The 12,914-nt window shown below is 36.2% G+C and overlaps 1 protein-coding gene across 1 annotated transcript in view; it reads right to left on the reverse strand.

The window, feature by feature from the left end:
- Nucleotides 1-8,691: 8,691 nt before the first annotated feature.
- The window catches only part of TAFA1 (TAFA chemokine like family member 1), a 126,407-nt gene continuing 122,184 nt past the window's right edge, over nucleotides 8,692-12,914 (reverse strand). Inside the window, exon 3 of the mRNA XM_024556621.3 lies at nucleotides 8,692-8,937. Within this exon, the coding sequence (XP_024412389.2) occupies nucleotides 8,920-8,937 (18 nt within the window). The 3' untranslated portion in view covers nucleotides 8,692-8,919. The remainder of the gene's footprint in view (nucleotides 8,938-12,914) is intronic.

The following is a 12,914-nucleotide window of genomic DNA, read 5'->3' on the forward strand; positions in this document are numbered from 1 at the left end:
CTGGTGTACAGGGTAAGATTGTGGCCTACTTTCTTTCTTTCTTTTTTTTTTTTTGCATATACCAGTCCAGGTCTCCCAACACCATTTATTAGACTGTCTTTATTCTAATGTATGCTTGTGAAATATTAGTAGACCGTAAAGATGTAGATTTATTTCTGGGATCTCTATTCTGTTCCATTGGTCTATGTGTCTGTTCTTATGCCAGTACCAGACTGTTTTGATTACAGTGGCCTTGTAGTATAATTTGATACCATGTATTGTGATCCCTTCAACTTTGTTCTTCTTAAGATTGCTGAGGCTATTAGGGGTCTTTTTATGTTCCATATAAATTTTTGGAATATTTGTTCTAGTTCTGTGAAATATGCCATTGATATCTTCATAGGAATTGCATTGAATCTATAGATTGCTTTGGGTATTATGGGCATTTTAATGTTAATTCTCCCAATCCATTAACATGGCATATATTTCCACATATTTTTATCTTCCTCAATTTCTTTCTTTAGAGGACTAAAGTTTTCTGAGTACAGGTCTTTTACTTCAATGATTAAATTTATTCCTAGGCACTTTATTTTTAATTTCTTTGTTGCAATAGTAAATGGGATTTTTTAAAGTTTCTCTTTCTGATAGTTCATTATTGATGTATAAAAATGCCATCAGTTTCTGACTATCAACTTTGAGTTCTGCTATTGAGTTGTCTATGTACAATATCATGTTGTCTGTGAATAATGACAGTTTTACTTCATCCTTTCCAATTTGGATGACTTTTGTTTGTTCTTCTTGTCTGATAACTGTGGCTAGGACTTTTGAAACTATGTGGAATGAGAGTGGTGAAAGCGGTCACCCCTGTCTTGTTCCTGATATTAAGGGAAATGATTTAGTTTTTGCCCATTGAATATGATGTTGGCAGTAGGTATCTCGTATATGGCCTTTATCACGTTGAGGTATGCTCCCTCTAATCCCACTTTGCTGAGAGTTTTTTTTTTATCATAAGTGGGTGCTGGATTTTATGAAATGATTTTACTGCATTTATTAATATGATCATGTGATTTTTATCTTTCATTTTGTTTGTTTATGTGATGTATCACAATTATTGATTTTTGAATATTGTACTGTCCTTATATACTTGGAATAAATCCCACTTGATCATGGAATGTGATCTTTTTGATATATTTCTGGGTTCAGTTTGCTAATATTCTGTTGAAGTGTTTAACACCTCTGTTCATCAGAGATATTGGCCTATAATTTTCTTTCTTTTTTGTATTTTTATATGATTTTATAATTAGGATAATACTAGCCTTGTAAAAAGAGTTTGGAAGTCTTCCCTTTCCTTGAATTTTGTGCAATAGTTTGAGAAGCATAGGATATGATCTATCTTTGAGAATGATCCATGTGCATTTGAAAAGAATGTATTTTTACTTCTTTGAGTTGATATGCTGGTAAATATCAATTAAATTCATTTGGTCTAGTGTAGTGTTTAATGCTGCTATATCCTTGTTGATTTTTGTCTGGAATATCTGTCTGTTGTTAACAGTGTGGTATTGAAATCCCCTACTATGACTATATTGCTGTTGATATCTTTCTTAAAATTCTCCAGGATTTTTTAATATATTTTGGTGATCCTATATTGAGTGAGCAATGTTTACAAGTATTTATATTCTCTTGGACTGAACCTTTGAGAATTATGTAGTGACTTTTTTTTTGTCTCTTATTATGGCCTTTAGAAATCTATTGTCAGACAGTATTGCCATCTCAGCTTTTTTTGATCTCCATTTGCATGGAATATTTTTTCCATCCCTTCACTTTCACTACATGTATATCTTTTCTTCTGAGGTGAGTCTTTTGTAGACAGCATATATTCTGATCATATTTTCTTATTCATTCAGCCACCCTATGTCTTGATTGGAGTACTTAATCCATTTACATTTAAGGTTATTATTGATAGATTCTTATTCATTGTCATTTTTTTCCCTTTGTACTCATGTTCCTCTCTCTATTTCTTCTTCTTAAAGCAGTTCCTTTATTATCCCTTGCAATGCTGGTTTGGTGGAAATATACTCATTCAGCTTTTCATTTTTGTCTGGGAAGCTCTTTATTTTGTCATCCTATTTAAATGAGAGGCTTCTTGGATAGAGTAATGTTTGTTGTAGGTCTTCGCTTTTTATTACTTGCAATACTACCTGCCAATCCCTTCTGGACTACAGTGCTTCTATTGAGAAATCAACTGACAGCCTTATCAGCCTTGTAGCTAACTAACTTTCTCTCTTGCTGCCTTTAAGGTGCTCTTTCTCTTTAAACTTTGCCATTTTAACTGTGATGTGCCTTGGTGTAGACCTCTTTGGATTCATCTTGCTTGGGACTTTATGTGCTTCCTAAACTTGTGTGACTTTTTCCTTCATCAAGTTAGGGAAGTTTTCTTTCTTTACTTTTTCAAACAGATTTTCTATCCCTTGCTCCCTTTCTTCTCGTTCTGGTATTCCTATAATATGCATATTGTTATGTTTCATGTTGTCCCAAAGCTCCTTTAATCTATCCTCATTCTTTTTAAATCTTATTTCATTTTGTTACTCCAAGTGGGTGTTTTTTCCTACCTTGTCTTCCAAATTGCTGTTTTGATCTGCTTTGTCTGGCCTGCTTTTAATACCTTGCAGTGTATTCTTCCCTTCAGATATTCTATTCTTCATTGCCATCTCATTCTTATTTATAGTTTTTTTTAAAGAGGGCTGTTTTTTATTTTTTTAAAGATTTTACTTATTTATTTTTTTTAGAGAGAGGGTAAGGAAAAGAGGAGAGGGAGAGGAACATCAGTGTGTGGTTGCATCTTGTGCACCTCCTTCTGGGGACCTAGCCTGCAACCCAGGCATGTGCCCTGACCAGAAATCAAACTGGCGACCCTTTGGTTTGCAGGCCCATACTCAACCCACTGATCTATATCAGCCAAGGCTTATTTATAGTTTTTATGTCCTTCTTTATGCTGGCATAGTTCCCTTTAAGTTCTTTGAACATTCATACAACAATTACTTTGAACTGTATTTTTGATAGTTTGCTTGCCTCAATTTCATTTAGTTCTTTATCTGGAGAGTCTTCCTCTTCTTTCATTTGGAGGTTGTTTCTTTGTTTCCTCATTTTACAATAGCTGTCTCTTTTGTTTGTTTCTATGTATTAGATAGATCTACTTTGACTCCCTGTCTTGTAGGGTAGTCTTATGTGGTAGGAATACTGTGGTACTCAGTGGTGCAGTCTTCTTTCTCTCTTTATCTGGATGCTCTTGTGGACTCTTGTTATATTTAGGCCTTGATTCTTGTTGACCCATTTGTTGGTTGTATCTCCCATTTGGTTGTCTCTATGTGAAGTTCTACCCCTATCATGTCTTTTATGCTGTTGTGCAGGTACCAACAAAACAAAGCAAAGCAATACAAAAAACAAAACCCAAACAAGCACCACCCCCCAAGCACAACAGCAATGTCAACAACAAAAAAAGCCAAGAAAAATAAAAGCAGGAAGAGCAGTGACATAGTAGGGGGTGGGGACAAAAAAAGAAAAAGAAAAAAGAAATAGAATAAAAGAAGACCAAAGGAAAGTGATTATGAGAGGAAGAACAGGATGAGAACTAATACAACTAATAAATTGAAAGAGGAAAATGGGGAAAAGTGACAAAGAAAGACAAAGAACAACAAAAATAAGAAAAGGAAAGTAGAAAGGAACAATGAGGTAATCAAAGGTAAGGGTAAAATAAGGATTTGAAAGAAAACATAGAGAACCAAAAATAGGAGAAAAAGAGAATAACAAAACTATGAAAAAGGAAAAATAATGAAAATAATTACAAGAATAAAGTGAGATCCACCTCAGCAGGGTTCAGTGCTTGCATGCTAGGTTCTCCCTTTGGATATGGCTCTGATGTGTCTGAGATTGGTGTAAGCCAGTGTCAGATGCTGTCTATGTTTAGCCCTCAGCAGCCTGTTCAGAGCTATAGTTTTCTACAGTTTGTGGTTGATTCCTCCAGGCTTGACTGCACCCAGGATGGGCCAAGCTACTCTGCATGGCTGGGTTTTAACAGCATATGTCAGCAAATGACTCAAGTCAGTGCTTGATCCACCTCTGTCAGCCTTAGCCTAGTTGTGGGCCTGACGTTTTTTGATAGGGCTTCTGGTAGGGTCAGAGGACTCCTGGATCTCCCTTGTCAGGTGCCTTTCAGACTCCAGGGAAGATGGTGGTTGTGTTCCCCCACCCCCATGCCACTAGTCTGAGTCTGTTTGGGATTATTTCCCTGTACTTGGCAGGGTGGGGCCCCAAGTAGGCTAATGGATGGGGTCTCCAGAGTCCAGGTTTTGGGTATATCAGAAACCAAGAATGTTTCCATGGCTCTTCTTAGAGGGGTAAGCACCCATCTGTATACCAGCAAAGTGTATGGCATGGCTGTGCCCTACAGCCAGTCTCTGATACCCCCTGAGTTTGTGTATGTTGCTGTCTCCTCAGCAGGGGTTAAAATGCAGGATGGGGAAAAAAGAAGGAGTGAAAGAAAAAAACCCACACAAAACAAAAACCTTAACAAACCAAACAAAAGGAAAAAGGATATTCAGGCTGTGGGGAGCAGGATTCCATAGGGTGGGTGGGGCAAGTGATATCCTGCAGGGTCTGTTAATTGCTTTCCCCCTGGGAGGTGCTTGCTCTTCTCAAGCAAGATGGCCCTGCAGAATCCGGGTGTACTCTGGCAATCAAAGCCTCACAGTTGCTCCCCCATGTCTCTCCCCAGCATCTCCCACACTAGACTCTCCTTGTCAGACTGCAGATTGCGCTGCCTTCCCTTCGCTGGGGCCCAAGGTGAGCAACTGTGAACGCAAGACCTGTGCTTTGGCCCCTTTAAAGGTTAAAGAAATAAAAATAGTGGCTTTGTCTCCAACAGGTTTGCTCTTACCCTAGCAGAGGAACCCCTGCACTGTCACGCTCTGTGCTTGGTGGCCCCATTTGTGGATCCAGCTTCTTTCCTCTCAAAGGGAAGCTCCCACAGCCTTGGTCCACTGTGAAAATGGGCTCATAATTGACCCCATCTTTCCTACCCATCTCAAGGTGGTTAAAAGTGTCTTTTTTAGGTGGTATTCAGTTAGTTTGGGTGACTGCTCCCCTCTTTAGTTTTATTTCCAGTTTGGTTCTCGGAGGAGGTCTCTGACCTGTCCTTCTAATTTGCCACCATCTTGCCCCTTTAAAATCTCTAACTTTTCAATGGCAGAGGATTTGGGGGTATGTGTGTGGGCACAGAAAATTGCTTCATTTAATTTGATGAGTGAATACGGTTCTATTTTGCCACTTTTTTGTTGCATCCATGGGTACTAGGATCAGATTCTTGTCCCCAGTCCCTACATTCCTCAGTCAGTGACTTTTATCTTGTTTCCTGATATTTATAAACTAGATGGATGTGATCTGAGCCCTAGAATTTGCTAGACACTAAATCTTTTACTTAGAAAGTAGATAGCTCGTGCAAGGAGATATAACACACTTCTTTGTCAGTCAAGTCCTAATAGATTTTTAAAATGGGGCTGTCAAGCATAATTAGAAGAGAAACTCATAGTTTGACATGAATTTAACCTTCCAGGAAGGAGTGCACGTGCCACAAAGGTGAGAAGTGTGTGGATCTCCTCATATAAACATATTTATACCTTTCATAACCTATCGTATCAGTGACAGCAGCAAGATGGCACAATATACTGCACAATAAAATCACTATATTGCTTTGTGAAAATTACACTGCATTTGATCAGAAAAAAATGCTAAATTGTGTATTGGTGAACCATTCTTCATCATTCTATCATGGAAGAAAGCCAAATAGTAAAACTTCTCAATGTACTTGCCAAGTCCATTAATACATAAACCTAATCACACACACACACACACACACACAAATAAGCTTTATCTTACTAAAAAAATTTTGTTTTATGGAATAAGCCTTATTTTCCTTTTTACCAAGAGAAGGGCTATGGATGAAACATTTTGTGTTTGCTCTAATTTTGGTATAGCATTATACTTGATGCACAAGCCCAAAACCAACATTAGTCATACCACACTGAGTTCTTTATTATCACAAATACATAGTCTTAAAACCATAAGTATTCAGATTCAATAGGCAGATGGTAGCTACTAAATATCTTAAACTGGCACAAGTTGAATTTAAACAGGAGTTGATGGTTCACACATTTGTGTAAAGTACTTGGGTAAATCTAAATAGAATTTGATGACATTTAAAATATTTGAACAGTTTTATTAGATAATTGCCTGATTCTGATGTGTTCTTTTTTTCTGCTCCTCTCTTCCAGGTCTCTACAAGGGAGTCTGTTGCCTTAAGTGACCAATAAGAAATGAACTAACAGACCTGGACCTCTAGACTAGCTTTTCACTGACTTATAGGCTCTGGTCACAGAGTAGAAAAAGCTGCACCTCCATATATTTTAAATTATGAAAAGGATCTGTATGTATGAGACCATATAATAGAGAATATTCTTTTCCTTCTCATTGGCTTTTTTCATTCAAGACCAACACTTTTAAAAGGGTATTCCAAAAAACACTAATCTCATAGAAAAGGCCATGTGATCTGGGAATTTGGGACAATAATAATGTTGCAGACCTTTTTAATGGAAATAATCTCATTTTAGTTATCATATTTAAGAATATTATCAGGTTTTATGTAAAATTTCACATTTGTTGGTTCCCTTGAAAAATTAAAGATATGTTAATACAATTACTATATCCTCACACATAAATAATTTCTTGTAGCTTCTAAGTAGGCCAAAAATGAGCTCTCCATTAGTCAAATGACTACCCAACATTTCTGGATTCTGGCAGATTTTTACTTGGCTCCCACTGTTCTAATCTTTCTAGAAGACACACAGTATTTTTCGGTGTATTAAAGGCTCTGAAAATTTCCTCAGTAAATATTTCTATTTTATTTTGTTTAAAATTGTTCCCAAGTGTATTTTAGAATGTACTGTTCTAGATAAGTCTTTGAGTTTTTAATTATAGTTTTTACTCAAAGGTCTACACATGAAAGTGAATGTCTAATATATCACTTGGTAGTTGGCTATGGACCATGATTTCAAGTAATTCTTATTTTCTGGTATAAATTTTCTGCTATTTTCTAACAAATAACTGTGAAAATATTTGGGAAGCCTAAATTTTGCAAAGAGGATTCTATTTCCATTTCTGGATGGTTTTGTAACCATTCAAGATGTAGAATCTATCTGTCTAGTTGGAGTGTTCACACATTCAATGAGACCTCAATCTACATAGTAGAGATGAAGAAGCTTTTGGATTTTACCTGAGGCTTAACATTAAAATGCCCAGACTAGGGACTCACTGTGATTCTGATCTAATAAGAGGACCTAACAACATGCATTTCAGGAAAAGGCTTTGGAGAAAAAAATAGATGTAATTGCAATATGATAAGTAATTGGAGCATATAGTACTATTATTCTATCTCCAGGTAAACTAGAACTTAAGTAGGTATTCATATAAGTATCATATTGTATCAGTAACTCTCAAAAAGAGAAGATGGGCAATAAGTACTTTTTGGCAGGTGTGCCCCATATGTATCATACAAGTGCTCACAGTGAAAACCCTAAAATGATATTTGACTTTCATCTTGCTGGCTGAGTACCCTGAAGTTATAATAATGGGTTTCTGAGTTTCCCAATATCAGGGTTGGAAAGGGTGGCTGTAATGGCAACAAAGATTTCATGAAAAAACTCTGACTGACTTCAAATTTCTAAGTGGGGTATTCTCTTGATTTAGCTAAAATGGACTCAGGAAAAATAAATGGCAAACAAAGAGGACAAGTAAGTATAGAAAGAAGTTATTTATCACTTTAATAGGGCCATCCAACATTTGGTCACATAGATTATTCTGAAACCCAATTGCTTTAATGGTTTTCTTAGTTCACCAGAAGAGATCTGAATACTCTTAGAAAGGGCAAATCAAAGTAGAAAAAGATGCTATGATAAGACTTGTTGCTATAGCACTAAGTACTTAATGATGCCAAACTTTGGGCTTAATCAGAGGGCATTTCTGCAGTCTAGGACAGTTATACAAAGCCTCAAGACATTGTATTTACAGGACTTATTAATACAGGGATCCATATTCTACCACAACTCTGCCAGAATCTTAACAGCATGATGGAGTAGCTCCCTCCAGTATGCTCTCTTTCTTACTTGTGTAAAAACTAGTAGTTCTAAAAATATTTTCCTGGAAGAAGTTAAAACAGTTATTACATATCAATTGACTATAAAGTATGGTTATGTAAGCCAAGCTTGCATGCTAATATTGCACAGGGCAGAAAGCAATAAAACAGGTCACGTGCTTCCTTGGCCATCTGGAAGAAACAGAAGGAAGCTCTTGATTCAGTATTATGATGCCTCAGATTCCAGGAGTCCACCTGTAGCTGGCCTTCCAATGTGAGTGCCCCGCTGATCTCTGAAAGGGGCACATCTTTCTTGCCAATAGAAAAAGAAATGACGACAAAAAGAAACAAAACAAAGCATCCAAAATTCAAAGAGATACACTAGGTGCCTTGAAATGTGGTAGTTCATATCTTGAAGATAATATATAATATTTCAAAATATTATATATACATATATTTCAAATAGTACAAAGTAACTATATATCCAAATTAGAAGACAGTTGGTCATTCTTCATTATCCCCAAAATTTTCATTGAGAAAATCCTTTTTTAAAAACTCAATTTCCATGATGTTGGTCTAAAACTGGTCTTCCCACTATAGGATACTTCATGACACACAGTTAAAGTACTGTGATCATCTGGTAACGAGTCAAAGTGCAAATAAATCCATTTGGCTTGTAATGTGTTAGGTGTTTTAAATTCTTAAAATGTATTTTCCGCAGAGCTGATTTTCCTGTATTACTACAACAAATGCTTCTGTTAGGTTCTTGGGTGAATCTGTAACCAAAGAAAGAAAGAAGTTTCAGGGAAAAAAGAAAAAAAATGAAGGCGCAAAGAAAGGTGATCAGGCAGAAAATTGAGAACATCTTGAATTCTTAGGATGTTGCATCTTTCAAGTGACCTGAAGTAAAAAAAATGTTAATGTCTAGAGCAATAGTTCTCAAATGGCGATCAAAGCACATTGACAGACTACTATATATTTTATCGACTTATTAAATTAATTTCACCACACTAAGGAGACAGAGTATTAGAGCCAGGTATGACTGGAACTGATTTCATAGGCATGAAACCTATGCAGCTACACAAAGCCCTGGGCTGAAAAGGTCCCACACTTGGCTTAATGACTTCTTGCTGCCATCTTGATATTATTAGTAATTTTTGAAAAAGGGGCCCCATGTTTTTATTTTGGTCTGGGTTCTACATATTACACCATCAGTCCTGTGTCTGATGAGAATTTGAACTGAGTAGGTCATTCCATGTCTTCGTCATGTTGGCCTGTGGTAAGGTGTAGAAGAGTGGCATAAGGTGAAGTCATTGCCAAGGTATTTAGGACATAAGGCATTTTTCTTAGAAATTCAGTGTCTGACTCCAGGGAGTATATTTAGGAGTAGACTTGAAGTTTTCAGGGCTGGGTAGAAACAATAATAAAAGTCTACATTTAAAAGTTGGTTGGGCCAGGAGTAGAATGTGTGAGAAATCTTCACATACTTTTTTATCCTCTCTGTATATAAATAACAAATGTTTCCAAACCTTTGTTTCCTACATTCCAGTGGCATTTATCACCTTCTGTTTTCATTGTCTTCTTTTTCACCAAAGGAGGGAGAAAGTGACATTCATAAAAATTGCCGTTCCTTTATTTCTAGCACCACACCACTCATCCTTGGGCCCTGTCCTCCATGGAAGACCAGGGACTCCGTCATGTCCACCATCACATCCTCAAGACCTTTACACATTAACTTTACAGAGTAGAGGTTTAAGTATATTATTGGCTAAAGAAATGAATGAGTTCACTTGGAGCCAGGGGCAATTGTGTTATTGAGCTAGCATAAGTTGGTTCATTCATTCTTTCTGCAATCTCCAAATACTCATCCATCTCTTTCTTTCTTCCTGCCTCTCTCTTGCCACACCTCCAACCCCTCTATTTTAAATACAGTTCATGCAAAATGGAATGGAGTTCATGATTGTAAAGGCTCTCAGAGCACTTCAGACCTGGTGAGATTTTGATTGAAACAACTAAAATATGTCAACCCTAGTACTTTGCCTTCAGTAATAATAAAAAATGTATCATGGAGATAAGCAAATTCAAAATCACCATTAGTGGGTGGGCCCAAGAGACTAATAAACAAATGATTGCTGTGGATTTGTGTTGAGCTGATCACAGAAAACAGCGATTGGCCAGATGGCATTAGTAGTTATGTGTGCAATCTGAGTTCTGTCCACTCACCCTGTTAGGGGATGAAATTTGATTCTGCATTGTGCACTAACTTTATTTTCTCACAGTCTGAAAGACATTAACATACTGGGTTGTAGGAAGCCCAAAGTTGCATAATACTTTTCCAGGTTCTATACCAGATTGTTCTCTGCTATTTTAATCTGCTTATTTTTCTTTCCAAGTGACTTTGATTTCCTCTTCATTTCATTTCTTTTTTCTTCTTATCCCCAAACAACCAATGTTCACTTTTTACCTGTGAATTATTACAGCTTTGTCAAACACCTTGTTTCTTTTATGGAGAGGTCTGTCTTTCTAAAGAAAGCCATTGTTACTGGATACACAGTGTATAGATTTGTTCCTGGATGCATGAGCTATTGCCTTTCAACTTTCAAACTTATATTTTTGTATGAGTTTAAAGAAAGGAAATAAACCAGTAGGTAGCTAAAACCATAGACAAAATTCTCTAGTTAATATTTAAGTAGATTAGTCTTGCTGTAAACTACCAACAAAGTAATTTTAATAAAACAATTGAAGCAACAATTAAGCAGGGACAGGGTTAAAATTTAGCCATGGCACTTCATCCAGAAAACCAAGCATCTCTTCAGGAGGGTGTCTGTCACCAGCTGTATTCTACTGGAGGCTCTATATAGGTGGTATTCATTCAGGAAGCTTCCTCTTTCCCTAAGATTTATTCTCTCAAGTCTCCTGAAAGGAAAGCCTTTGTCAAATTCTACTTACCTTCCTTCTTGTGTTATATTGTCACTGAGATCAAACTTCCTAACATTTATCATTTACCTTTAGATTGTGGCCTCTTACCGTGGCTACTTCTCAATCTGGGCATCTGCATGTCTAAATGAAACAATGAATTTCTACTCTCTACCCTTTTTTAAAAAAGAAACAACATAAGAATATGAATTAGATTATACTTTGAGGCATCTTTTATCTACATTTCAAAGACTGCTGAGAATTTTGGTTTAGGATGACTATTTGGGAAGTAATTCTTCTAACAGGAAAGTTTTAGAAAAAACCTACATAGGGAAAAACAATGATGTACCTGGAATATTTATTGCAAATGTCTTTACATTGGAGTTACTTTTAAAAATAATCTATAAAGGAAACTCTCAGTTTGTCATTAACAATCTGGGTATGTTTCTTCATTTATTTCCAAAGAGCATTCTCTTTGAAAATTTGAATCAATCTTATGCATAAGAACAAAAAAGGTGATTTTTCTTTATTTTCCCTTTCATTTTGATAGGAACTTGATGATTTTTTTTTTATCTAAAGATCACCTCTTAGGTAAAAACAGAAAAATAAAAACATGTTATTCAAACTGAAGTACATCTGTGAATTAAACTCTTTCAAAATTTAAATTGCTAGAGTCAGTGTTTGAAGTATGTAGACACATCATTCTCTAATGGGGAAAATACATAGGGCATACAAGAAAAATTGACATAAAACCTATTCTCAGAATATATGATATAAAGACTGTTGTTGGCATGTCATTTATACAGAATGGAAAGCTCCTGTATGTATCATCTGGACTTAATTGGTGTCTTTGTATTTAAAAGTGTTTATTTTATTATGCATTTCTTGATAAAAGGAGGGGAGAAATTGTAAGTCAGTAGAAATGTCTGAGTCCTCTAAAGATTTAAAAAGTACAGCTTTTTCTAGTGCCCCTCAAAAGCTGTAGAACAGTGTCTCATTTCCTTGTGTGAATTGGATGCACATGTCAGAACAGGTACATCTTTGTTTTCAAACCCATGGCAAGGGAGATTTATTTCTCTTCTACGCTCAGCTGTCTGGGTTGCATTCAGCCCACCTAGGGCACTAACAGATACAGTGTGCTCCAGCCTCTATTACCATGATCAGATTCTGCACTGCACTTCTGTGATGTTGGAAAATATCTAGGATGTATTTACTACATGCTCCATGCTTTTAAAATATACTCTACAGAGGCTGAATTGAAGAAAGTCACATAAGTCACATAAAGATAGCACCAACAATTTCTGTGTTTTGTTTTTGTTTATGTTCTAGCTTCCAAAGGGTCTCCTTATTGGTACTCTTGGAATTTCACCTATTTAAATACTGAAGTGACTTGCATGTTGCTCTTTATTGAGTTTCAAGTCTGGAGGCACCATGAGAGCAGGGATTACCATCAATAAAGGGTGATCAGTTATCATTTGGAATAGAAAAGTGAGATTTAGCAGAAAATACAGGGGTGGGTAATACAAATAAATAATACAATAGTCAATAAACAATAATGCAAAAATAAACTCTGTTTCATGTACTCACAACTGTAAATCTACTTTTGCCCACCCTGTAAATCAGCAACATGTTTAAAATAATGTGATCAGATTTCAATTGTACTTTTGTAATTACACTGGCCATAATTCAGGGTAGCTTAAAAGTAACTTGTAAGAGCATCTTCAAATTACTTGGTAAAATCATTTTCAGGCAAATTGCAACCAAAGGAAAACCTGAAATGGTAGCAGGTAATTAAATGGATAATTTCTATGGGTAATTTGCAGAAACTGGGTTTATT

This window comes from Desmodus rotundus, chromosome 8, assembly GCF_022682495.2.
Source record: "Desmodus rotundus isolate HL8 chromosome 8, HLdesRot8A.1, whole genome shotgun sequence".
Classification (NCBI taxonomy): Eukaryota; Metazoa; Chordata; class Mammalia; order Chiroptera; family Phyllostomidae; genus Desmodus; species Desmodus rotundus.